Here is a 25,944-nt window from a genome sequence, read left to right on the forward strand (position 1 = left end):
AAGTCGCTCTGTACGAGAAAAGCAGCAGGTTCAATGTGCCCACCGGTATCCTGTTGGAGCCCTTAATACCGGTCTTGAAGGTACTAATGACCTTCTTCGAAAATAGCGAACCAAAGTATGGTTCTCTAAGGCTGATGCCATTATTCACAGCCTCTATCACTTCTCTGAGGTCCTGAAGAAAGCCCCGCCGACCTGTATGGGCGAACTTTAAGGGCTGGAACATGTCAAACTATTTTTTGACATTTCTAGTGCGTTAGACTGATAACTCGTCTTTCCACGCACAACACTGTTTTTACTTACCTTGATTCCAGACTTATTAAAAATACTGTCCAGGACATACGAGGTTTTTATATTTGCAATTTTTTAACTCACTTCACTAGAGCACTTGACACTCACCTTTCCTTGATCACTACTGTAATAACCAGTGGTTTTCCTCCAGGTGAAGGTAAGCATATGAAAAAGAAGCCTGATGATGATGTCACGTTTTAAAATTTGGCAGAGAACCAAGATATACCGCCATACGACCTATGTACGTGAATGAGGGTTTTTAAATTAACATGTTACAAACCCTGGTTACTCAGGTCAAGTGATCCATGTCTTCTTGCAGAGCAGCACAGCAGTCCGTCTGAGTCATCACAGGTACAGAAGTATTCTGAAGAGTTTGGACTGAGGGTTCAATATTTATACCTGGTGCCAATTTAGAAGTAGGAGAAGGTTCTGGAGGTTTTCTCACTCAGAGGTGAATGGAATTTCATGCCTCCCTGTCCTGACCCCAGATTGTCTGAGGCCACAATCGACTTGTGTAAAAACCAGCCCTGGGCGTAGTGGGCGTAGTGAAGCTACGTGAAGCATTAAGGAGTGGGGGCAAATCTACGACCACCCGCACACTTCGCGTAGCCCCACTACGTGCCACCCGCCTCCCTCCCGCCCTCATTTTACAATTACTTATAAACAATACATAAAGAAAATTACTTACCTGAGCTGCCGCGTCCCGGGGCTCCAACTTGCTGCCTCCTGGATAGCTTCTTCCTCACGAATGTGCATGCGTGGGCATAAGCACACATCTGTGCACATGGCCTTTTTCAGGGTGTCAAAAGCAGTCTGGCAGTCCTCCGTCCAGATCACCTGTCAGGGCTGCTACTTAGAAGTTAGCTCTGTCAAGGGAGCCACAATGGTGCTGCACCCCCTGACAAGTCTCCTGTTATACCCGGTGATGTTCTGGAAGACCTTTACCTCTGTCTGGATCTTTGCAGGGGAAGAAAGGGGGTTCCCAAGGCAGTATGTTCTGAATGTTGGCTTGGAGGAGCATGTACCTTGTCTCTTCTCACTTGGTGTCCCAAGCAGACCACTGAACCCTGCCCTATCTGGCACTTACCAACATTGATAGTCAGACCTGCAGAGCCTGAAGTCCTTCTTGGGGGTGGCCCAGGTAGTAATCCCAGAAAGAACTGACGGTGTAGGTGTAGGTGTGGGTGGCACTGACGTTCTCCAACCCAGCTAGGACCTGATTGATCAACTCTGGAAGGTGAAATAGTTGTTCTTCAACCCGAAGGGCATTACCCGAAACTGGTAGCCTTCTGGGATAGAGAACCCAGGCCTGTCTTTATCCCCCTTAGTTACTGTGATCTGGGGTAGTACCTGGAGGGGCAGCCTTGGGGACCAGTACCACAGTGCTGGGCCAAGGACAGCTTGAGGACTTAATTTCACGTACCGACAGTGTTTTGGAGACTTTCTTCCTTATACGGGCTATCATCTTATCAGATTGCCTGTAAACCTTATTCTTCACTACCATATGGCCACCCTTGGACCTGGATCAGTCATACTCTATCCAACTGTAGATTATTCACTGCCCTCCCTGCTTCACCATCTTTGGACTGGACTACTGTGCATTTTAAAAGTTTCCGAGTTAGTTTTGGCACATTGTCACCTCTGATTTGTCATGACTGATCGAAGTCCAAGGCTGGCCAAGAGTGAAAGACAAAACTGATGTCAGCATGCTGATGAAGCACCTGTACCATCACTTTCGGAACTGAGCAAGACCTTTGTGGAGTCTGACGGAGCCACTTACCAACGTGCTTGAACAATTAATGTTTAAAAATAGAGTGTTCAGTCGGGTGCCTGGGGTTAATATAAAGGTGATCAATCTGTAGTTAGAAGGAGACTTTCTGAAGGGAAGTAACTTGATCTTCTAGTTTTCCAGCAGCTCTGTGGATGATTAATGTTTCTAACATGCAGCCTGGTTGCTTCATGTGATTGAATTGAGGGAGATGTAAGCACATCTTGTAAACTATGTGAACATCCAATGTTGACCACCATATTGCAATGATGATAGTGGTTGGGTTGTCTAAACTTTGAGTCCCAGTAAAAAGTGTGTCTGCAATAAATGATGAAGTGACCATTCCAGGTTACAGATAGAAAACCATATTACCCCAGAAGTTGATTTTAGTATTACGGGCTGGCTTGTGGTAACTTGGGTCTTGGTGTTGAATTTAAATGAGCCCCCACAACTGCATTTGTTGAACTTCGGCACATGGTAAACATGAGTTCATTTGGTCATTTTCTGCCTTGCCTTAATGATCACTTTAGTCATTGTAGACGTTGAATGTAATGGAAGACCAATATACCCAGCTCTTTTCCAACTATGGTAATTTGATAAACATAAAAATGAGTTGTTTCAAAGATAGAGCCGTTGCCAAACTAAATCTCTAACAATTCTCTGTCTCTATCCTACCTCAAATTACTACTTTCATCACCATCACTTTTATCAGATTTACTGGCGGAACCCCTGAAGAAGCTAAGAGAAGAAGGACCAATCATCGAAGAGATCGGTGACCTCATGCTATCCTGGGTATGAATTCATTTAAGAGTGATTTTATTCCTATTGATTGTAAGAGGTTTACACCTCTTGGGTCTGACTCTGCTGGTCATAATAAGGGTTGTGACTTTGTGCAAAAGATTGAATTTATTTGAACCATCTGCTCATTGGAGACTTTGGTGACTGTTAATATATTTGACATTTGGTCCAGGTTCTGCTGAACGATGTAAACCTCAGTTCCTTTGAAGACACACTTTAGTTGAGGTCCTAAGGGGAAACCATAGCCTGCCACTCTATAGTAGGGATCAATGCAGAAAAATAGCCACGGGTAAAATAGAGGTGGTAAAATAAAAAACACAGCACCATTGAGCACTAGCATCAGTTTAGTCTTAGTAATCGGGGGACACTTTAGTTAATACTTGGTGGAGGCCTAGTGGGACAGAAGTGTGCAGTATTGTCTGTTTGATCCATATGGGAAAGGAGCTACAGTGTTTGGAGTTTAACATCCCTTAGTAGTAGAAATACACAAAAAGAACACTTTTAACACTCACACATTTTCACAGATTACTTCTGACAAGATGTAGAGACACGATGGGGAATGTTCATTACTGGTAGTAGGACAGAAGTCTCCAAGATGTTAATATTATCCAGCGTAGTGTCTGTCAACAGAAGGGCAGGATATAATTCTCTGTCATCTGAGGAGGGCCAGACTAGCATTGAGATTCTCATAGATGCTATTTGCTGAGTCCAACAATACAATATCATACATGGTGCACTATCCATAAAAACTAAGATTACATTATTTTTGTTCAAACAATTTTATTGAAAATAAAATAAGCAGTTATGGAACAGATAGTGAAGACACACTACAGGGTACATTGTGGAACTTCATATGACCACATATGTAAACATTTGACGTATAGTCTAAGTAAACATAATGAAGCAATATTGTAAGTCTGGGCGGTGAACTCTACTTTGATCGCGGAATTTGCGGAGTTTTCCAAATTCCACATTACTTGGAGCTCGCAGAATTTTTTTCCTCACTTGCGTTCGTCAACGTTAAGTTGGCGAGCTAGGAAAACCCACCACTCGGTGAGTTTTTCCTCGTTCGCGATCGTCAACGTCAAGTTGGCGAGTGTGAGCATGGAAAATCAACCTCCCGGCGAGATCAACGCATTTCTCATTGCGAGTGGTCGCGTCTGCTCGCGTTGAGAAACCGTCTGTTTGCATTGAGAAAGCTGCTGCTCGAGTAAAAAATCTACTTGAGCGGCAGAAAGAAAGCAGCTGCCTGCTAGCGCTGTGTATGGTGCCATTCACGATGGTTGCACAGTGAGGCATGAGCACCTGGCACTAAAATTCACAGTGAACCGTATTTATCTAAAGCAGTTTTTTTGTACTCCGCCCAGGCTTACAATATTGGTTGTTGGTGTACCATTTGTCAAACCTGGTGCTAAAATGAGAGGTACATTGAGAACATATCGAAAGATAGTAGGGAGCTGAGTGTGGGATATCCAAATTAGATGAGAGTTGAGTTCCCCAAGTGTGCTCAATATATGTATGAACAGAAAAAAATAGTAAAGGAAAGAGGGAGAAAAGCCAGAGAAAAGATGAGGGTGAAGTTAGAGAGAAAGAGTGGAGAGAGGGTGCCAAGTCATCAGGCTCTGCAGTGAGGGCAGGGCTACTAAGTGTATACTAATGATTTAGTTCTGTCGTGGTGGGTGAGTGGAATTCCGAGAGGGGGAAGAATGTTAAGGCTGTGTGTATAAATCAAGTGCATTCCGTAGGCAGCACAAGTGTGATGTGTTATGTAGTTTCTTGTATATTTATATTATGTAGTCTGCGCTCCTGGTGGTGCATAGAGTATTCCGGCATTTGCTAAAGGGGATTTCTGTGCAAGATTTCTACTCTGACAGGACTGTTTTGGAGCCCAGGGCAAGCATTAGCTCTAATAGCTGTGAAGTCATGTGCAGAGAGACCAGCGTCAAGTGGATGTGCCACAAAGCTTAACGTCACAGTTAGGAACGATGGTGTGAGCTGAATCTTAAAGATGCCATAAATCGTCTGATGAATTTTGGTCCAGAGGGGGTGAACCATTTTACATGTGAAAAACATATTCTCAAGTGAGCCGAGTGATACCTCACAGTGCCTGCAATTATCTGATTTTAGGATACCTAAATTATGCAATCTGGATGGTGTCCAGTAGGTTTTGTGTATCAACCAAAATCTAGACTGCACAATTGCAAGTGTAAATTTAACCAGAAAGGCGAATTCCAGATTCTATTTCAGGTAGCGTCCGAAAAATGTGATGTCAGGTCTTCTGGGATGTATGGGGACCATTTTTTTTCAAATTGTTGAGGAGGTGTACTCTGGGGGGGAGTCAAGTAACTTATAGATATGTGATGCGGAGTGGGCGAGCTTTTTAAGATTTCCAAGTAGGCTGGGAAGTTCTGGAGTATGTGGCTTCAGTAGTGATCTAATGGCTCTTTTAAGTTTTGGAAAAGAACTTGATTGGATGAAGTAAGCAAACAGAATGGGATTTAGGGATGTGCATAAGTCTCCAATGGAATTGATACCCCTTTTGGACCACTGGTCACACAAGACAGTTCTTCCATCATTTCTGCGATTAAGGAGAACGAGTGGACCAGAGGTAGTTTCTAGAGGCCTCTGATGGTAAAGGTGGAGCTTAGAGGGAGGGGGATAGAAAGTGGGATTCAATTTTGAGCCACGTCAGGGAGTGGTCATCTGCATCTTTGAACCACCAGTTGCCCTGAGCCGCTAAAAAGCTTTTTGGTGTTTGTGAAAATCGGTCATATTCAGACCTCCGCTGTTCCTGCTCAATTTAAGGTTGGGACCGGCTATCCTAGCTCTTTTCTCTTTCCAAAGGATATCTGAGATATGCTTGTCTATGGCTTTAAAGAAGGTGGTGGAAAGATTTATGGGAAGCATGCTCAAGAGGGAGTTGCTTAGTGGTGCCGTCATCATTTTTGCTGTGTCCGTCCTACCCTACTAGGTTATGTGATCATGAGGGAAGATTGTAGCTCTTTCTCAAACCAGATACCAAGGTATTTAAGTGCAAAATTATGCCATTTCAGGTCAGAGTTGCCCAGAAGCAAGGGTGTACAGAGAATGCTCAAGGGAAAGATCTCAGTTTTCGAACAATTAAGTTTAGAGCCAGAAACTTGAGTATTTTTCAATTTCTGGTACAATCTGAGGGATTGCTGTATCTGCACCTTAAGTGAAGATTAGAACGTCATCGGCGTAGGCCACGACTAGTTGCCTGCCTGATTGAAACGGTACACCTTTAATGTTATCATTCTGTTTCAGGAAGTAAAGAATGGGTTTGATTGCTAAAAGGAATAGGAGCGGGGAGAGTGGAGAGTGGATATCCCTGCCTGGTGCCCTGTTCCAGTTAAAATGAGTGTGATAGGTGACCATTTATTCTGACCTGCTTGGCAGCAGACCCAGATGTTATTCGCATCCAGTCTGCCTTTCGAGAATCCAGTTTGGGATGGAACGTTGTTTTGATTTCACCTTCTCTAATCTTCTTGCCAGGACATTGGCGTATAATTTGCAGTCAATATTGATTAATGATATTGATCTATAGTTTTTGACATCCTAGGCGTCACTGCCCTCTTTAGGGATAACATCTATAGTGGCTTCAGAACCCGAGCCAGCGGAGCATGAAATAAACGAAGGCATGTCTAGTTTTCCCCCCACTAATGTATATCGTGTGTCCAAGATATGATATCTCCAACCTGCCTATGGATTTCCTTCAAAATAATAGTACTTTGCTTCTATCCCAGCCTGTATGGACCATAGCTCTTGCTTTATTGCGATCACGCTAGTTTCTATCATACTGCTTAAGGTTGACTCTTTGTAACCTATAGGACATCAATGAACATAGGACTTTTCTGCAATTTTCATAGCCCATTTCTGTACTTTCATCTCTTACTTGTGTATGTGTTTCAGTTCATTCTGGGAGCTCAAACATTTTAGATACAATGTGTGTCTTTGAAGTCTGACATAAGTAGGAGAGAATATAACGATTTCCCAAGGATTCTGTAGCCTGAACTGTCAATCAGCTGGCTTAAATCTATCAACAACATAACAAACAGAGGATCATAGGCTGTTAGCTATTGTCTAATCCGGGTCTCTTTCCAAAACACTGAAGCAAATCAGCTCTTCTTTCCATATGCAATTCTTTTACACATTGTAATACCAGACTTTGTTTATTATCAAACCGGTAGACTTGTGATCTATTTGACCAGTGACTACTCATTGCTTTCATGTGGTTCAACATTTGAAATATTTTTTAGTTTTAGATGGGGTTAAAGGGGTTAACAGGTAGGTGCTTTGAGTTGTTGATGCTTAGCAATGAATGTCAAAGGCACACTTCTTTTGAACGACATCCTGTTTACTTCAGATGGGTTTCTTCTATAATCCTATCTTACTGCAGACTGCCACTACTCTCCACTTATGATGACTCTCCTTTTTCGATGCTGGAGTCTGGAGCACTTGAGTTTTCTAGATTGTCATGAAGATTGGCAGTAATGGCTCATTACTACTAAAAAAGTTATCAGGAGTCTCAGATATGATGTGTTGCAGCATCATTACCAATCCGAATTAAGACCAAGGGGAGGAGCAAGTGATAGAGAAATGGTTCCCTTTAAGTGCCTTAAAGCAGCAAACAAACACTGTGTGATGATTAGTATTATGAGCTATTATTCTGAAAATCAGGAAAAAAGGCTTATCATTATAATAAAAACTTCAGCAATTAAAAATGGTATGAGACTGAATATGAGATATTAATCAATCAATCAGCTATATTTCGACAATACATGTCATAAAAGTATTGTTACATAAGATTTAGATATATAAGAATTAAAAAAATATATATATATCGTTCACATATATGCAAATAAGCATTAGACATCGGCTCTTCATAGTACAATGGGAGAAAAATGCATGTCATAAAAAGAGCAAAGTATATAAATAAACATTAAAAACATTAAGATTACAGACCAGGACCGATGCAGGACGAATTCCACAGTGTTGTTTAAACAAGCTCACTATTTTCAGTTCGGTTCCGGTATTGTTTCTTGCTGTTTTGCCAGAGAAGACAGCAATTTCGATCTTATGGTCCACATCCATCTTAAAAACTTAGCAACAGGAATTGCATAGCAAGGAGAGGGATCTGTACACAAAATTCTCAGGTCAACATTGCTATGTCTGGTACCTAGGTTCTTGCAGATCTGAGAGAGCCATATCTTGCAAGGACCCACATAGGCAGGACAGACAAACTGCATGTGGTGGTAGGTTTCAACATGCTCTATACAATGGGGGCATTTATTTGTCAACAGACAAGGACCAGTTAGAAGTGAAAGATTTTAATGGGAGGTAACCAGCTCTGAATTGAAAATAAAGTTTCAGATCAAGGGGCTTTGAAATTGTGTCCCAATAGAGCTCAAGGCTTGGGCCGGGATTGAATGTTAAGAATCTCTCTCAGGATAGTGCCGTCGTTCGTTCTGATAATATTTTGCCCAACCGTTTCCCAATAGCTTTCCTTAATTTCTGCTTTAATGGGAAACTGAGTGGTAGATGGGTTTTCCCATTGGTTTGACATTCTCATGCTGATCAAAACAACTTTGATGTCACTTAGCCAGCCGATTTTATGAAAGCTGTGAGCCTCAATGACATCCCTAAGAGCATTGGCATAGATTGCCAGCTCAGGGGTAGACCAAATTCTACGCCAATGTAATATGGGGCGTAGTACAGCAATGTATACCAGTGATTTCATCCCTCGGTCATTAAGCATAGGAGTCATAGGGGTACTTTGCGGTAAGCTAGTGATCATTCGGAAAAACCTATTCTCTGCTGTGGCGAGCTGGGTCATTTTCTCAAAGTCCCATTATTTCGACCCATATAGGACCAAGCTCACTACTTTTGTATTGCACATCTGCATCACCGGTCTTACTGGCTTAGTCAGAGATGTTTTAAATTCGTTGCTTAAAGCACCAGCTAGTTGGTGATGTTTCAGTGCCATAATTTCAATGTGAGGGCCCCAGCTCATTTTTTTCTCCAGTAGGGTTCCTAGATATGTGAACGCATCTACCTGCTCTAGGGGCTCCTCCATCCAAATTTATCCTACCACTAAATGCTCTGTGGTGATTAAAAGCCATACATTTAGTTTTCATTGCATTGATTTGTAACCCTCATGTGTTGCAGATATTTTCAAAACGTGTTAACGCACACTGTAGCCCACTAGGAGTTTTTGATATGATGAGCGTGTTGCCTGCAAACAATAGGATCGGAATATTTATGCCCACTAAGACCGGAGCATCTGTGGGAAAGGTAGCTGAAAATTGGGAGACTCCATTTATAAAAAGGGAAAATAGTGTAGGGGCCATTACACACCCTTGGCGAACTCCCTTTTCAACTTGGAAGGGGTCAGTTACATTACCCTGTGAGCCCCAGCTAATTTCTCAAAATTGTTCTCATGTAGTCGAACAATGAGAAATAGCAAGTCCGTGGGCATTCCCAGCTCCTGTAGGACCAACCATAGCTTGTTACGTGAAACTAAATCAAAAGCTGACTTTAGATCTACAAAAGCAGCATACATGCTGCCATTGCCAAACACAACAGTCCGCCAGTATATTAACAGAAAACAAAAGACTTGGTCTATTGTACTGATCTGTGCACGAAAACCCACCTGGAAGGGGGTTAGGATATCATTAATATTAATCCACTCCTGAACCTTTGCCAGGACGAGACGGGCTACCACCTTTTGAATTGAGTCGATTGGGCTTATGGGTCTATAGTTACCTGGCAGAGACCTATCGCCGTTTTTATATATTGGTATGATCTCCGCACCCCTCCATGAATCAGGGATGGGAGCAGCATAAACAATAGCGTTTGCTAACAACATGATGTGCCGGGCCCAGTTATCCTTATCGTGTAAAAAGACTAAGGGTGGGCGTAGTTCGCGAAGTAGCACTTCGCGAAGCTACGCAAAGTGAAGTTCGCACTACGCGAGCTACGCGTAGCACTTCGCGAACTGCGAAGTAACATGTTCGCACTGTGCAAGATGTTGTTTTCAATGATTGCACAGTGCGGACAAGCAACCGGCACTGTGCAATCATTGAAAATGGCATCTTGCACAGTGCAAGCTGTAGTTTTCTGCTGCTCGAATAGATTTTTACTCGAGCTGCAGCTTTCTCAACGCGAACTGGTAGTTTCTCATCGCGAGCGGTCGCGAGCATACGCGACCCCTCGCAATGAGAAACCTGACCTTCTCGCGTTGGGAATCTCGCCGGGAGGTTTATTTTCCATGCTCGCGATCGCGAACAAGGAAAAAGTCTCGCCAGGATGTCATTTTGCTTGCTCGCGGTCGCCAACTTGACGTTGAGGACCGCGAGCAAGCAAAAAATGACCGCAGCACTACGCAACACTACGCTACGCGTGTTCGCACTGTGCTACGTGCAGTTCGCGTAGCGCGAAGTAGCGCGAACTTCGCAAACTACGCGAGCGTAGCGTAGTGCTTCGCCCAGGCCTAAAAAAGACATCAGCTGTCATATTGTGAATGCCGGGAGCTCTTCCCCTTGTAATTGCACTATAGGCAGCTCTTACTTCTACAAACTCGAAAACCAGGTCAGTTGTCTACGGATAAATTGTAAAGGGCTCGCCTTCATATTTGTCATTGTTGGCATATTGTTTGGCAAAGTTTTTAACCGAAGTGTCTGGGGCTATGTGAATTTGCGGTGGTAGAGAATGTCAACCCCTACCCCATTTCACTAAGTTCCAAAAATGTTGGAGGTTATTTCTTGTGCATGCCAATTTAACCCCTTCCATGCCCATGACGGAACGGTTCCGTCATGAGCATCGGTTGCGCTGTGCTCATGACGGAACCGTTCCGTCATGGCCCCGCCCGCGCTCGAACCCTTCAGCACCGCGGGGGAATTCCCGCCGCGCTGAAGGGGTTAAGGTCTTGCCATGTGTTTTTGTCCCACAGACGTGGTCCGTGCAGGTAACAGAAGTGGGGCAGTGGAACTGTGTGGGGGGTAATTTGAGGGACGATGTAGAGGGAAAATTGAATAAATAATACATTTTCCCTCGGCATCGTCCCTTGAAATGCCCCCCACGCCTCCCCACCACCCCACCGCTGTTACCTGCACGGACCGCGGCTGTCGTTCCATTCCTTTTTAGCACTGTCCTGTGCTTTCCTATAGTTTTTCCTAGATTTCTGGATACTGCTTACATTTTTCAATCTGATGGCCTCCACTAGAGATTTGCGAGCTTGCTTGCATTCTTTATTGAACCAGAAATGCAGTATCTTAACGCAATTATTCTTAGCTCTAATGGGTCTGTGGGCAGTACTAGACTGCCCACAGGCACTGCAATGGCAGGCCTGAGTTATATTTATAGGCTGCTTATGTGGGTGGAACAATCAGTGCTGCAGGCCCACTAACAGCATTTGATTTACAGGCCCCGGGCACACCCAGTGCACTGTACTAGGGACTGACTAGTAAATCAAATATGCCAATCATGGAATCAACAATCCATTACAATAATTGACTAAGCGGGGCACTTGCACTATGGTACTGAACAGCAATGGCAAAGTGCACAAAGCATGTAGACCAGCAAAACGAAGCCCAACACACAGCAAAAACACAGGAGGCAAAGGCAATAATACAGGGGAAACCCACGCCAATGATGCCAGGTTTAACAAGGCCCGTATGGAGTTATTTTCAAACTTTATTTGTATTCCAGTTGTTCTTAATTTACATTAAGCATTTACATTACACTTCTATCTAAAATGCACAATGTTTGCACTTGCTGTATTTGTATCAATTCTGTATTAGGGTGCTGAATGCGTATGTTTAGTTTTTACATTGCACCTAAAAACACATACAAAGCCATTGTTATATGTAGTTTGATTTTTATATTGACAGACATGAACCCTTGATCTGTTTAGTTAAATTTGTTTTTAGAAGAATATACTTTGGTAGACTTCAATTGAATTGAATAAACTTGAACACTTGAATGGGCAGAAAGCTTTGAGCTTATTACAAGAAGAAGTACAGGAGGGGGAACATGGTGGCTAGCTAGCACGCTGGCTGGGAGCTCCTGCTTCTCTGGTGCATAATACCGTAATGTGGTGATAGCATTAAATGAATTCCACTAATCTCAGAGCTGCGTATTAATGAGATTGCATGGGCAACTTGACAATCCCTTCTCATAGTATGCATTGAATGCTCTATTGCCTCAGGGAAGAACGCATTAAAAAAAAAGAGCACCAGGTCTCTACTGAATACACACAGCTGGATGCCATAGGAGCCACTGGTAAAAATAGATACACATTTAGAAATGCTCGGCCAGGGCCAGGTTTGTTGCATAGTAAAGGGAGAGGGTTTGATTATCAGCAGCAGAGCAGGGTGATTATTTACCCCCCCCCCCCAAGCCACTTCTACAAAATCTCTCCCTGTGTCTATTCCAGAATAGGTTCTGTTCGATGCAGGGAAACGGAAAGATAATAGAGTTATTAGAGATACAGCAGGCCCACCAGGAGGGAAAATCAAAATCACACCATCTTTAGGATCTTACTTTAAGAAAGGTATTGAAACTCAGGCCAATCTGATTACATTGATCTGCCTTGCAATTATGCAAAATATGGACCCAATCCACTCAGCTTATGCCAGTAGATGGGCCAGGGCTCCCTCTCTTAAATTGATTTCAGGTTGTCTCTCAGGATCCCACAGGGAAATAATTGCGTTGAGGAAATTTCTATTGACCCCTCGCGAAGAGAAGATGGGAACACCGAAAAACATAGATCAAGTAGATATGGGCTCCTTACTACTGACACTTTTGAAAAAGAGATTAAAGGCAAACTTGCAATTTCTAGAGAGCAAACAGGCTAAAATACAGAAAGCCTGTGAAAAGCTTGATACTAAAATGGTAGGCATCCTGGAAAGATTATCCACTATGGAAGCCTTGCTTGCATTATTACGGAAGGAAGTTAAGAGCAATTATAAGGAGATTCCATTCTTGAAAGCGAGGGAAAATGAGATCAAAGAGAAACTGGAATCTTTGGAAAATAACTCTGGGAGAAACAAGTTAAGGTTTCTCAATGCCCTGGAGGGAGCAGAAGGTGAAAACTTGAAGGGGTTTGTCATAGACCTCATCAAAGTGTGTGTTTGGCAAACCAGCTCCCTAGACCTCGAGCAGGACATACAAGGGTGCATCGGGATCAATTTAAAAGGAGTGCAAACAGAGAGAAATACAGGAAAATATTAATAAACTTCCGTACTTATGCAATAAAAAAGCTAACCCAACAGAAGCCTTGAAAGCAAAAGCTTTAAAAAATGATTGGTCCTTCTCCATAAGACCGGCTACAGCAAAAGTTCCTCAAAATCGGCAATGGGAGTTAGGGAAACACATTCAAGAACTGAAGTCGCTGGGTGCAAATGTGTAGTTGAAAATTCCCAATGACATTAAGAGTCATGTAGAACAACAAGATGCACAATGTAAAAGAGAATTCGGAGGTTGACGTTCTAATAAACCAGATAAAAATGCAGCAAAATAAATAGAAAATAAACAGGAGAGTAGAAGGTCAAGTGGTATGAAGTACTATCATTTTTGGATACTGGGAGCGAACCCCAGTGGGGTAGGGGAGGGGCAAGCTGGAGGGGTGACACGTAGTTAGGACAGATAGTGGTTTTACTAAACACAGGGTGGTGAGCCTGTGGGAAAAAACTAAAAAAATAATTGTCCTCATTTTTGACAGGGATTCTGATGGATTGGGAAACGGTTAGGCTGGAATTATCATGGAAATGATAAAGGAAGTAAGGAAGGTTCACAACATACGGGTATTAACCTGGAACATAAATGTTATGAGGGTACCATGTAGACAAAGGAAGATTTTGGGATTTCTGACGCTTTCTGATAGTGACATTAATATACCCCCCAGGAAACATACTTATGTCAAGAAGAATGGGGGGAAATTTTAAAGAGACATAAATGGATTAAACAATTTACTTGCACCACTCAATCTTGTAATGTGAAAGGGGTGGAGCTTCTTTTTTATTTGTTCTTTTTGCATTTGTCACCCCGAGTGGGACGGGTATACCCAGACATGGGTCCTGTGCTCTCCATGCCACTGAAGTCAAGGTATCCTGGCTGAAAGCCCGAAACCGGTCCTAGGATGCTTGTTTCCAGTCCAAGGAGGACCTGGACTGTTCCCATTGGGACTCAGGGTCAAGACTGATTTGCATATGGCTGGGTCCAAGAAATATGGAAATGCCTCCAGAATAGACTTTTATTGTAGATATGAAGTTAGGGAATAAGGTAAGAAAGATAATCCATAAACCAGAGCATCTCTCAGATCATGCTGCGGTTAGACTGGAACACTTTCTCTCGAGGTCCTCAATTCCGTCTAAATGGACCTTGGATAGAGCATTATTAGGACAGCAGGAGATTATAAATGCTCTGAAAAGAGCTACTGTAGTTTGATCTACAAGAAAAACCCCTTGCATGTTATATGGGATGCTTATAAAGCCTTTATTCAAGGGAAACTGACTAGTAATGCTGAACATAGAGGGGAAAAAAGTAACAATAAGGTTAGAGAGTAAAGGCTGAGAATAGGAGTAATTGATAAACAGCTGGCAATTTGTGAGGACCCCGTGTAAAAATAAACCTACAAGATAACTTTAAAGAGGCTAAGGGTTGTTTGGCAGAATATCTGGATGGAGTTGTTCAGAGTAGGTTGAATGCCTGCAAGTTAGCACATTAGGAATATCGGAAAGATTGTGGGAAACTTCTGGCTTGGAATACAAAGTAAAAAAGCACTAGAAATATGATTGACAAAGTAGAAATTAACGGCACCAGTGAAAGATGTTCAGAGGACTCTGATATTGGGAGGATGTTTGCGGGTTTTTACCGAAATTTACATACCGATGATTCAACAGCACTAAAAGAAGAAATAGAGAGTTGTTTGAAGGAGGACACTCTTCCAAGGTCAGATCAGAACAAACAGCTCCATCTTAATCAAGAAATTATTACACTAGAAGTTGATACAATTCTTAGAGGGTTCAAAAAGGGAAAGGCGCCAGGCCCTGATGGAAAACCAAATGAGCTATATAAGGCCTTAAAAGAGGAACTCACTCCAGTTTTGACCAGCTTAATACATTTCATCCCACAATGTTGGGGGGGGGGAGTGATTTATATATATAATGTGAAAATAACACTAATATTAAAGCCTAAGAAAGATTTTTTTAATGTGAATCGTATAGACTAATATCCTTGCTTGATAACGATTAAAAGATACACACACAAATACTAGCTAAGAGATTGGACAAAGTAATAGGAAATATTGTCCATAAATCCAAAAGGGCTTCATGAAACAGAGACAGCTCTACAAGCTCACCCATGATTTGGTGAGCACAATAGATGTGGCCATGGTAACAAATGCTCCACTGAGCATAATAACGGTAGATGCCACTAAGGCTTTTGAAAGAGGTAGTTTGCCATTTCTATATGAAGTCACCAAGAATCTTGGGAGTCCCTAACAACAGCAATATGGCTCCAATTGGGAAATCTCCCCTCCATGCTTACAAGTTGTCCTAGCTACCCCGATGCAGATTGCAGGAATAGGAAGATGGGGCAAGCTGTTTGAAGAGGGCTCCCTGAGCTCTTGGCACTATCAACTAGCCAGCTGATCCAAGGACAACTTAATATACGGATTAGAATAGAATGAAGGAGAAACTACGGAGCATTCGGATTCATAGAAAGGAAGTATCCAATTGATGCTGGATCCTGGTATGAGGTAAAGATGGCCCTCCTACTTTGCCAGAGGAGATATGGAAAGCAGACCTGCCGTCATCAGAAATTCTACACCAATGGCTACTATCAATGTCTACATTATGATCAATGGTGAGATCTGCAACCCTAAGGAGAAACCATTTGTTCACCATGTACGGGGCCTATTGGTCTCCAAAGCAACTCTCAAAGCTGGGAGGTCAGAAGAAGAGATGCTGTCCAAAATGTGCCTTGTAGAATGCAGATCATATCCATCTTCTATGGCAGAGTCCAGGTATTCAAATCTTCTGGCATGAAGTGGATATAGGCGTTAACAGAAATATTGAGAAAAGATACAGAGGTAAGCCTCCCATTTGTTATTTTCTGGATTTTAGAAGATGGAGGGTCTAATCAAAGATAAGGGAAGCTACAATCTCAGTTACTTTTTATGCTAATAATTATAGCATGCAGGTAAATCTGTATTAAATGGATATCTAACACTTCACCTACTTGCACAGATTGGGTTGAATCGGCAAAACACATTGGCAGGATAGAATGTGTAAATGGTCCAAAATAGAGGATAAAAATGTGGAAACACCTTTTTTTTATTCCTCAACACGTTTTGGTTAATTAAATGATGATAGTCTAAGGATTAAAGACAAACTTCAACATAAGAGGAGTTGGGCAGTGGCTCCCGCAAACCATCAAAAAGTTGTTTGAAGGAGACGAAACGAAGGATGTCAAAACCCTCAGATGTTTTAATTCCACCTGGTGGCTCTCAAACCGTACCTCCCGCCTACTGTTGTATATGACGACTAAAAACAACAACAAAAAATGAAAGCTTTGAGCATTTGCTGAATTTCTGGTTGATGGCTTTTTTTCATATATCTAGTTTGATGGGCCTACTGGAGAGAGGATAAAGCATCAAGCTGCAAGGTTTTGCCGCTTTCAGTATTATGCCCTGGAGATTATCAAAACCAAACGACAGGAGGAGCCCCGATTTAACCTATTCATGCAGGTATGTCTTTCTGCTTATAGTCCCTATCCTGCCCAACAGAATATCTGTTTAAATCAATGACGTTTGTTCAGGGTTTGTAAGGTCTTTGTGTAAAATAAGAAGTGATTATATCCTGGAGGCCTTTTGTTTACTTTAGCATTTGAGGTCCAAAATAAATGTAAAGTTTTCTTTTTGATGCATACTTTTTCAGCATTAGATCCACGCAATTGTGATACTTTTAACATACCTGCCTATCTTCATTTTGGGTGCCACAATTCTGCCAATGAACTGAAAATGCTTCAGAACTGTCCCAGGAGGCTATTTCCAAAATCTTTTCTGCATGTTTTATGACACGAGTTCTTGAAGTGATATTTGCTCTTTTTAGAGCATTTTGTGGCTGCTGCTATTTGTCCAAGTTTCAGCTTCTGTAACTTTGTTCAAACTTCTACTAGGTTCATTTTCGATCCATTAAGCAGCACTTTGTTTCTGTAGCTGACGGTAAGTGAGACATTTCAGTGTTCTTGTGTTTACAGCGCACTGCTTGCTACTGTAACTGATGAGCAGGAGAATCAATGAATGATACAAAACTGGAACAAAGTTCTGTGCTACAATTGCAGTTCTCCAGCGGTAATATATTTGAGAGAGTCACATGTAAGCCCTCCTCCTCTCTGGCAGTGTATGTACGACACACATACTTGGAAGTTGGAGGGTGTCTGTGGAACGTGTGGGACGATAGGTGGAGGTTTAAGCAAATACAGTCAATAGTGCATACATAATTAGATAATAATTGTACCCTTAGGGAATGTTGGAGCACAGTGGTCGAGAGTACACATGTGGGCTAACATTTTTATATAAGAAGTGGGGGAGCCCTCGGTGTTAGAAATGTTGTACCTCCTCACAGATTATGGAAATTTCCCTCAAAGAAATGCGAGGAAAATGTGTCATTTTATCCAAAGGTTTTGTTTCCTGGGCATTCCTGGGAGGAAGGAGTAATAAGATCCACTCAAGTTACGCCACCCTGGTCTTCCCTTGGTGTCTAGCTTTCAGAAATGTCTGGGTTTAGTAGGTTTGCCTGGGTAGCTGCCAAACCCCGACCACTGTGCTGCCCACATCGCCAAAATGGGATGCATTTCTTGGCAAAAATCTTATATTTCCACATTGGTTTTTGGGGTCTTTCCTGTCACTCGAAATCGGCCCACCCACACGTGTGGTATTGATTTTATCAGGAAATAGTAGAGCTTTACTTATTATCACCTGAATTAATCTCCAATTTTTGGCAGCTAAATGTAAGCCAGCGAACAAAAAAGAATACATTTTGCGTAATGCCGGTTTATTACATACCCATTTTTCATTCATTCGATTTTAGCATGTTAATTGAAGCATAGTTCGTACACAATGAAAACTCTTTAGAAACTGCAGCTGACACACCAGACCGGGGAATTGCTTGTTTTTTAGGACAACCAACAAATACTGTATATTCTTGTGAACTGAAAGTTATATTATTTTTTTAACTCGGCCTTGGGGGTCAAAATTGAAGATGAAAGTTCACCCATTTCTGTTACTTCCCTTGATTTTTACATTTTTTTTAATTCAACAATAAGTTATTTTAGGAAAAGCTTGAGCAATCTGGGTAAATTACCTCTTGCTGAATTCCAAATTGTGTATTTTTTAGAAATGTAGTTTTATGTGTTCACACATGGGTTTAAACTGTTTCCATCAAGCACATCAATTAGGTAGAAACCACAAAAGGAAAATAGGAAAAATTGACTGCTTCTTAGTAAAATGCAAAAACTGTGTTTAAAATGATTTTTTTGAAACCTGAAAGCTGGAAAGATGGCGATCTTAGCAGAGCAAACCTTTTGATGCCATTTTTATAAGAAAACTGATACGCTTCTTACACAGCAGTGTTCTCCCAGTTTTTCCCATTAAAAAGAAACCCAATCTTTCTTTTGGTTATTTTCTAAGTTTAGCAACGGGGATTCTACACACCCTGGCTATCTGTTGAATTCCCAAAATATGGCAAAGAAAATTTGTCTTGGCTCCCTTTTGTAGAAAAAAGTTATGAATGCGTAAGCACGAAGTGCCCCAAACATCAAACAAAAAGATTCAGAACTAGAGCTACTGGTTGCCTCAGTAGCTAAAGAATGAAGCTTCTGGATGTGGTTAGTGATCTAGGGCAGTGCTCTTAACCTTTTGACTTTTGTGAACCCCCACTTAACAGTTACTGGACCTGGGACCCCCACTGAGTCAGTAGTGGAAGCCTTTAACCCTGGCATAAACAATTTTGAAGATTTGAACGTCAAAACAATACACAAAAATTCAGAAGCATTCATCGAACCAATACACAAATGCTATAATATTTTATTAAATGAATATAAAAAATAAAATAAATCATTTTAATAGCATAAGTGGACTTTTCTAAATTTAACTGAGATCACCCATCTTCCATACTATTTTCTTTTTGATGCATTTGCACTGCTCCTGTCAATCAAACTCTGGACAACTACTTAATTTTTAACCTCTAATTTCAAATTCCTTCACTTTTACTGAATATTTGAAAATGTTCAGTTTCACATTTTGCATCTTTATTTATACACACTGTATTAATGTTAATAATTTTTAATTTTCTAAGCAGTCACGGGCTGCATGATTAGGCTTCGCAGATCCCCACTCGTCTCTGGATCTCCGGTTAAGAACCATTAAACTAGGGTATCCGTGCAGTCTCTGTCCATGTTTTCCTGGGAGCTGGTATCACGGTAAAGACTCAAGTGTATTGATTTTTTTCAACCTTACATCTGCACAATCTTCTTAATCATTACATCTAATTCTTAATGTAAATGAACATACAGACAATATTACTTTCCTACAGCTTGGGAACATTAAAATACACATGTTCATGCAAATTCTCCAAACTTCGGTATGTTTTCTGTTGCACAGTTTCCTTAGATGTCTAAGGGCATTGTTTTTAAATATCAGTACAGGATTAATGAAATAAAGAATTGTGGTTTGAACTACAAAGTGAATTGATATTTTAGGTAAAATATGTAAACGCCATAAAGAGGCAAAACTGGCCTCACCACTCCTTCCATGAGTGTCTTAAATTAAATAGCAAAATTCCAATACGTTCAACTTGTTCCCACCACCTCAACCGCACATGCTGATAGCATGAATCCAGAATGAGTTTAGTATTGTCGTCCCAAGAGCAATGTCAGTCTTGTCAACTGTTTAAAAAAAAATCTATCTATCTATCTATCTATCTATCTATCTATCTATCTATCTATCTATCTATCTATCTATCTATCTATCTATCTATCTATCTATCTATCTATCTATCTATATTATCATTTTCATCAAAGTAAGCATAACATATAAAAGCAACAAACGTCATACTACATGTAGTACCCAACACATTGTCATTTATAAGTCTAATATGGTCCTTCTTTCACACCCCGTTTTCTAGATAATGAGGTCGCAAGTGCACCATCATGAACATGCGTAATGCAATTGACAATTTCAAATATGACACAGATCTGTAGTATCGATACATGCTTGTTTCTCGTTTATTGCCCTACCCACCATTCACAGTATTGGATTGCAAATAAGCCATCGGTGGCCCCCATAAGTCTTTTGGCCTTGACTTCATTGGCTGCTCCTCAGCATACAGTTCCAGTTGTGTCTTATATTGTGCCTGTCAGGCATCCAAGACACTTTTGTAGGGCTAGATGTACTCTTCTGAAGCAATGCCACTCTACATTTTGCTAGTAATAAGCTTACTGACAAGATATTCCGATTTAGTGACCGGAAGTCTCTCGCAGTCCCAGTAGGCAGATCGCTGGCTTGCACTCCAGCCTTGCCCCAATCATATCAGATAGTGTGTCTCTGACTTGAACCCAGTATTGCCTCACGCGTGGATATGATAACGCAGATGTATAAAGTCTGCCTCTTTGGCTCCGCAGCGTACACAGTTCGAGTTGCCCTTTAACACATACCTATATAAGTGCATCGGGGGACAATACATTTGGTACAAGAACTTCAACTGAATTACTCTCAAATTACAATTTCAGGTAAGTGTGCCTGATTGCCCACAGCAAAACCTCCAATCCTCTTCCCCCTTGGGCTGTGGTAACACCGCATTCCATTTTGCCAACACTTTGCCACCTCCCTGTGTCCCATCCTCCTGTGCTGCAGCATATAGTTTAGTAATAAGGTGTTAGCGCGTCGCGCTGGTGAGCAGTACCTGTAGTGTCATGAGCGTCGGAGGTTCACTGGGAAAGTGTGGATTGTGTATGTTTATGGCTGCTCAAAGTCGGTAATATAGGAAGACAAATAATGAGGTGTTTGCCCACAGAACTGTCTCATTAGGTAGTGTTAGGAAGTTACCATTTGTGTACAAATCGCCATAGTGTGTAGTCCTGCCTCCCGTAGCATCTGGAGCGATCCATCCTCCTGTGTCACCGTTATGTCTGTATGGTGTAGTAGGGGCACCACAGGAGCATCCAGCTAATTCTTCCCAGCTCGCCTAGCCAAAGTGTACCAAGCGATCAATGTAGTGTGTAACATGTTAATCTCATTTTGGGACATCCCATTTCACTTCTGTGGGAGGATGGCCCTGAGTGGGATCGGAGCAGCATCATGTTGCTCGCTACATGAGGTGTGAAATCATGCCGCATTCCAGAAGTGTGCGAAATGTGTCTGCGTGCACTAATGATATAGCATAAAATCGGGGGCACAGAATCCTCCATCCACGTTTGGGAGGGTGAGGACCTCCCAGCTGATCCTCAACTTCTTGCCCGCCCATACCAGTGTGATCAACAGGGAGTGCAACTGCTTAAAGAAGGAGTTGGACAGTACTATTGCAATGTTATTAAATAGGTTTAGAAATTGTGACAGTACCACCATTTTTATGACTGCTAGTCTAACCGTCAGGGAGAGCGGGAGGGTCGTCCAGGGCGCAACTGAATCTTCCAATCTGGACATTTCCTTGCCGTAATTCTCACATTTCACAATGTATGGGTTTCTGTGCACCCATACCCATGAATAATTGACAGGGCCTTTCTCCCACTCTAGCGGGAACCCAATGTCGCAGCGTAGGTGTTCGCGGGAGGACTATGGATTTCGTCCAGTTGATACACAGACCAGAGTAGTAATCCCATTTTATATACTCTCTATTTACCAGGGCCAGATATGCCAACGGTTTACTAATGTACAGCACCATATCTTCTGTATATAGTGAGATATTCAAGGGTCATAGATGAAATCTAAGGGCAGTAAGGGCGTGTTTCTGCTGAGTAATGCAGGCAAGCAGCTCCATGGTAAGCACGAATAGCAGCAGCAACAGGGGGCAACACTGCAACGTCCTCATACCGACACTCAAAGCATGTGATGTGTGACCATCGACACGCACCTGTGCTGCTGGGCACTCATATAAAAGGCATATCCATCTTAAGAACGCCTCTGGTATCCCTATGCTGCCTAATACCACAAACATCTATATCCACGCAATAGAATCAACGGCTTTGGCCGCATCTAATAGAACCTCCGCCTGCAAGGTGGGTTCCACTTGATGTAATAGTGCAAAGATAGTGCGTAGGTTGTGTGTAGTTGACCGAGCCGGTATAAAGCCAGATTGATCTGGCAGCACTAACTGTGATATCAGGGGCTGTAGGCACACTCCAATCACCTTGGCTAAAATGTTGGCATCTATATTAATGAGAGATAGTGGCCTATAAGATTTGTACCGCTCCGGAGCCTTGTCTGGCTTATCAACGTCACTATCAATACTTCTCTCAGAGATGGCGGTAGTGTGTGACTAAGGTAGGCTTCCTCCTATATTGCATGTAGCTGCAGAGCTAGCACTTCGGCATGCTCCTTATTAGAACCCTCACGTAATCTCATCTATACCTGGGGCCTTCCCATTCAGAAGGGCATGTATGGCTTCTCTGACGTCTTCCACAGTCACTGGCTGAGCTAAGTATTCTCTCTGCCCTGGCGAATGCCATGCCAGTGTCACCCTCTCTAAATAATGGCCAAGCTCGATCAGTGATGCCGAGCTGCATGGCTCATATAGACTTGCATAAAATCTCTTGAACTCCTCCACTATATCTGAGTTGGAGTTGAGTGCGGCCCCATCATCGTTCACCAAGTGGACAATGGGGTCTGGGCCTTTCTGTGCCTTTAGGTTTTGAGCAAGGCTTTGCCTAGGCCTCCCACCTTCAATGTACGTACTTGCGAAGTGACGCTTAGAAATGAATCGCGCCTCTTGTTCTGCAAGGGTCTCAATTTCGGTCACGTGTTCCCTAATAGAAGCCAATCTGGCCTCTTTTGGCTGGCATTCATATTCTCTCTCCAGGGAATTAAGCTCCTCTTTAGTGTTTTTTAGCTGTTTACGAATTGTTTTCAGTACCCCCACTTGAGTGCCTATACATGTCCTATGTATTGTTACTTTAAAGGCTTCCCACAGAGAGCCCCAGCTTGATACTGAGCCGATATTTAATGCAAAGTACTCTACGATCACTTTCCACACCTCCTCTATGAATGCTGCATCTAGGAGTGCTGCTGGGAGAAAAGGCCAAGTGAGCGGTGTGGGAGTTACATGCGCCAGCTTCAGTCGCATTAGGACTGACAAATGGTCTGATAAAGTCTTAGGTAAGTAGCATGGATCTTCTACCCACTGCAGACCTCAGTAGATATAAGCCAATAGTCCAATCTGGACCATGTGCAGTGTACAGAGGACACAAATGTGCCCTCCTTCTGTGTAGGGTGTCGTAGTCGCCAGGCATTGACCAGCCCATATTCTTCCACCCCACTACGGATCACCATAGCTGCCTGCTTCCCATGCCAGCCGGTGTTTGATGAGCGATCTTCTGCAGGGTTAGGTATGTATTGAGGTATGTATTGAGATCCCCCGCCCAGAGGATATGGGCCGGCATAGTGGAAAATATCAGTCTCCAGGTGTTAACTAGTCTCCAGAGATGTTACCTTGTGTGACAGCAGTGACAGCTATCATCCTATGTGCAATTAATAGCCGGCCCTGGTCGTCCGCATAGTGAGCGTGGAGGGTACCATGCGCTTGACCAAAAGTAGGACCCCCCCCTTGAGTATGTAGAATAAAAGGAGGTTAGCTGGCATGATGTCCAACGGGCACCTATAGTGCTGTCTGATCGCCTGTCCAAATGTGTTTTCTGCAATAAAGCCACATGTATGCCTATCTAGAAACCGGAGCACTAGCCTAAACTTATGGGGATTATTAAGACACATACCTTCCATATAATGAAATTTATGCTATCTCCTGCTCACCGCCATTTAGTCATTTCACTGAAATGGGAATGGTGCATGGGCTTCTATACTGCACTCCCTGCGTATCACGGAGAACAATGTATATTTTGTGTGGGTATACAAGATTCGAACAACCTAACATTCTTCCCCTCCCACTTCAGCAACCCAGCTGGCAAAAGACATCCCCCAAAAAACAATGAACATATATAGTTTCAGCATTATCATTACACTCAATAACAAATAAATTGTAGCACCATGTGTTTGACTCATCTGGGGTGCTCCCTCACTGGTATTCACCAGGTTCCCAGTCTCCCTTCAGGTGTATGGAGGTGACCGAGTTCACAGGATCATAGATATGCATCTTAAATCAGCTTGAATATGTCGACAGCTTTAACGTTGTCACAACCTCATGCCGGTAATGGCTGCCACTGCGGCTTCAGGCAGTCGCTTAGTGTCTATAAGTAGCTCCTGGTAAGGCCTAATGCTTAGTGTAGAACGTCAAATTTCTTTGTCATCTGCATTTGTTGTGCTCTGGGCATGTTTACCAGGTGAGAGTGTCTTCAGGTATTCCTTGGCCGCTTTAGGCATCGTGAAGATTTTCTGCTCACCTTGGTGTTCCACATGTAGGCATGCTGGGTCCAACATGGAATTGGAAATGTCTGCTTCTTGTAGGTGGTGCTTGATTGGTAGAACCTCCCTCCTAGCCAAAGAGAAATCAGGATAGAAAGTGAATTTGTTTCTTTGGTATTGGACTTGGCCCGTTTCTCGGGCCAGCCAGAGGGCAGCATCCCACAAGAATTCAAAAGCTTCACTATGATGGAATGCAGGGGAGTCCCAGGCAAAAGGCTGCGTCAAGAATGCACGGTGTGCTCGTTCTATCACCAGCAGTTGGGATAAGTTCTTGGCACCAAATATTGTCACCAGCATGCCCTCAATATAAGTTTCCATTTTGACAGCATTTATAGATTCTGGGACCCCAATTATGTGTAAATTATTGCAGCAAGAGTGCGCTTCCAAGTTCTCGTTTTTTCTTGAATAACTGCCAAGACGTGCTTCATGTTCAGGTTTTTCGAGCTCTTAGTTTGAATCTTGTCTTCGACCTTAGATATCCTCTTTTCTGTTTCTGCGCTGCGTGACAACTGCCAGGAGTGTTGCTTCTAGGGTGTTCCCTTCTGCCATCCCGGTGGGCTGCCCCCCCCTCCAAACCAGTATCCGAGGGTTGTTTCGCAGAGCCTCTTGTCTTGCCTGCTGCTGGTCCGCCTTCCCCATTGTGAGCACTCACGATCGTTAGCTTCCTAACATAGGCAGCTGACCGTGCAGCGGACCCTAACAGAAGGCAATCCTATGTGACTGTGGCAGCGCTGCACACACCACGCCCCGGAGTCGTGGTGCCTGTGGTGTCAGATGGTGATCGCATATGACGCCAATATCGCCCAGGTGGGAATGCGAGATGTGGGAAAACTCACTGCACTGTTCCGGAATTGCACTAGTCCTTAGTCACACTATTGATGCATTTCAACTCTCTTGTCCCCATATTTAGACACAGTCAGATAGTTTAGCTGGAAACTGCAGGCCTCTGACGCTCCTGTCTCAAGCACCAATGTTTGCTGTAGCACAGCACATCACCGTGGGTGTCCTCGTTTACCACATTATTTTCCCCTTTGGAACGGATTTTAGCCATGTATTATGTAGAATAGGTGTTTTCTGCAGCGTGTGTCGAGGCCTTCTCCAGTGATCACATACCACTCAGCATGGGTTCACCATGCCGAACCACTCAGCATGTATTCCCCACATCTACAGACGCCGACCACGCTGTGCTGTTTTCAGCTGTTTGGGGCCTGCCGTGGTTTGAATGCATGGCTCCCCATGTCCTAATGGATGCCTGTCCTTCCGGCAGTGTCCACGGTCACACCACCGCCCGTATGTCAACACGGCCAGTTAGGATCCTTTGAGGCATCCACTTCTGCTAGGCCGAGCCCTGGCCTCAATTTGCATGTGCGGACTGTGAGGCTGCCTAGTATCCTACTGCTGAGGCACGCCAGGGGGGAGGCACCGCCGGTTCAATCCT

At 42.9% G+C, this 25,944-nt stretch overlaps 1 protein-coding gene across 1 annotated transcript in view; it reads left to right on the forward strand.

Moving 5' to 3' along the window:
- The window catches only part of LOC146772750 (rho guanine nucleotide exchange factor 11-like), a 222,653-nt gene that overhangs the window by 36,248 nt on the left and 160,461 nt on the right, over positions 1–25,944 (forward strand). Inside the window, 2 exon segments of the mRNA XM_085637028.1 lie at positions 2,769–2,848; positions 16,497–16,622. Of these exon segments, the coding sequence (XP_085493154.1) occupies positions 2,769–2,848; positions 16,497–16,622 (206 nt within the window).

Source organism: Triturus cristatus, chromosome 12 (assembly GCF_964204655.1).
Source record: "Triturus cristatus chromosome 12, aTriCri1.1, whole genome shotgun sequence".
In the NCBI taxonomy this organism is placed as follows: domain Eukaryota; kingdom Metazoa; phylum Chordata; class Amphibia; order Caudata; family Salamandridae; genus Triturus; species Triturus cristatus.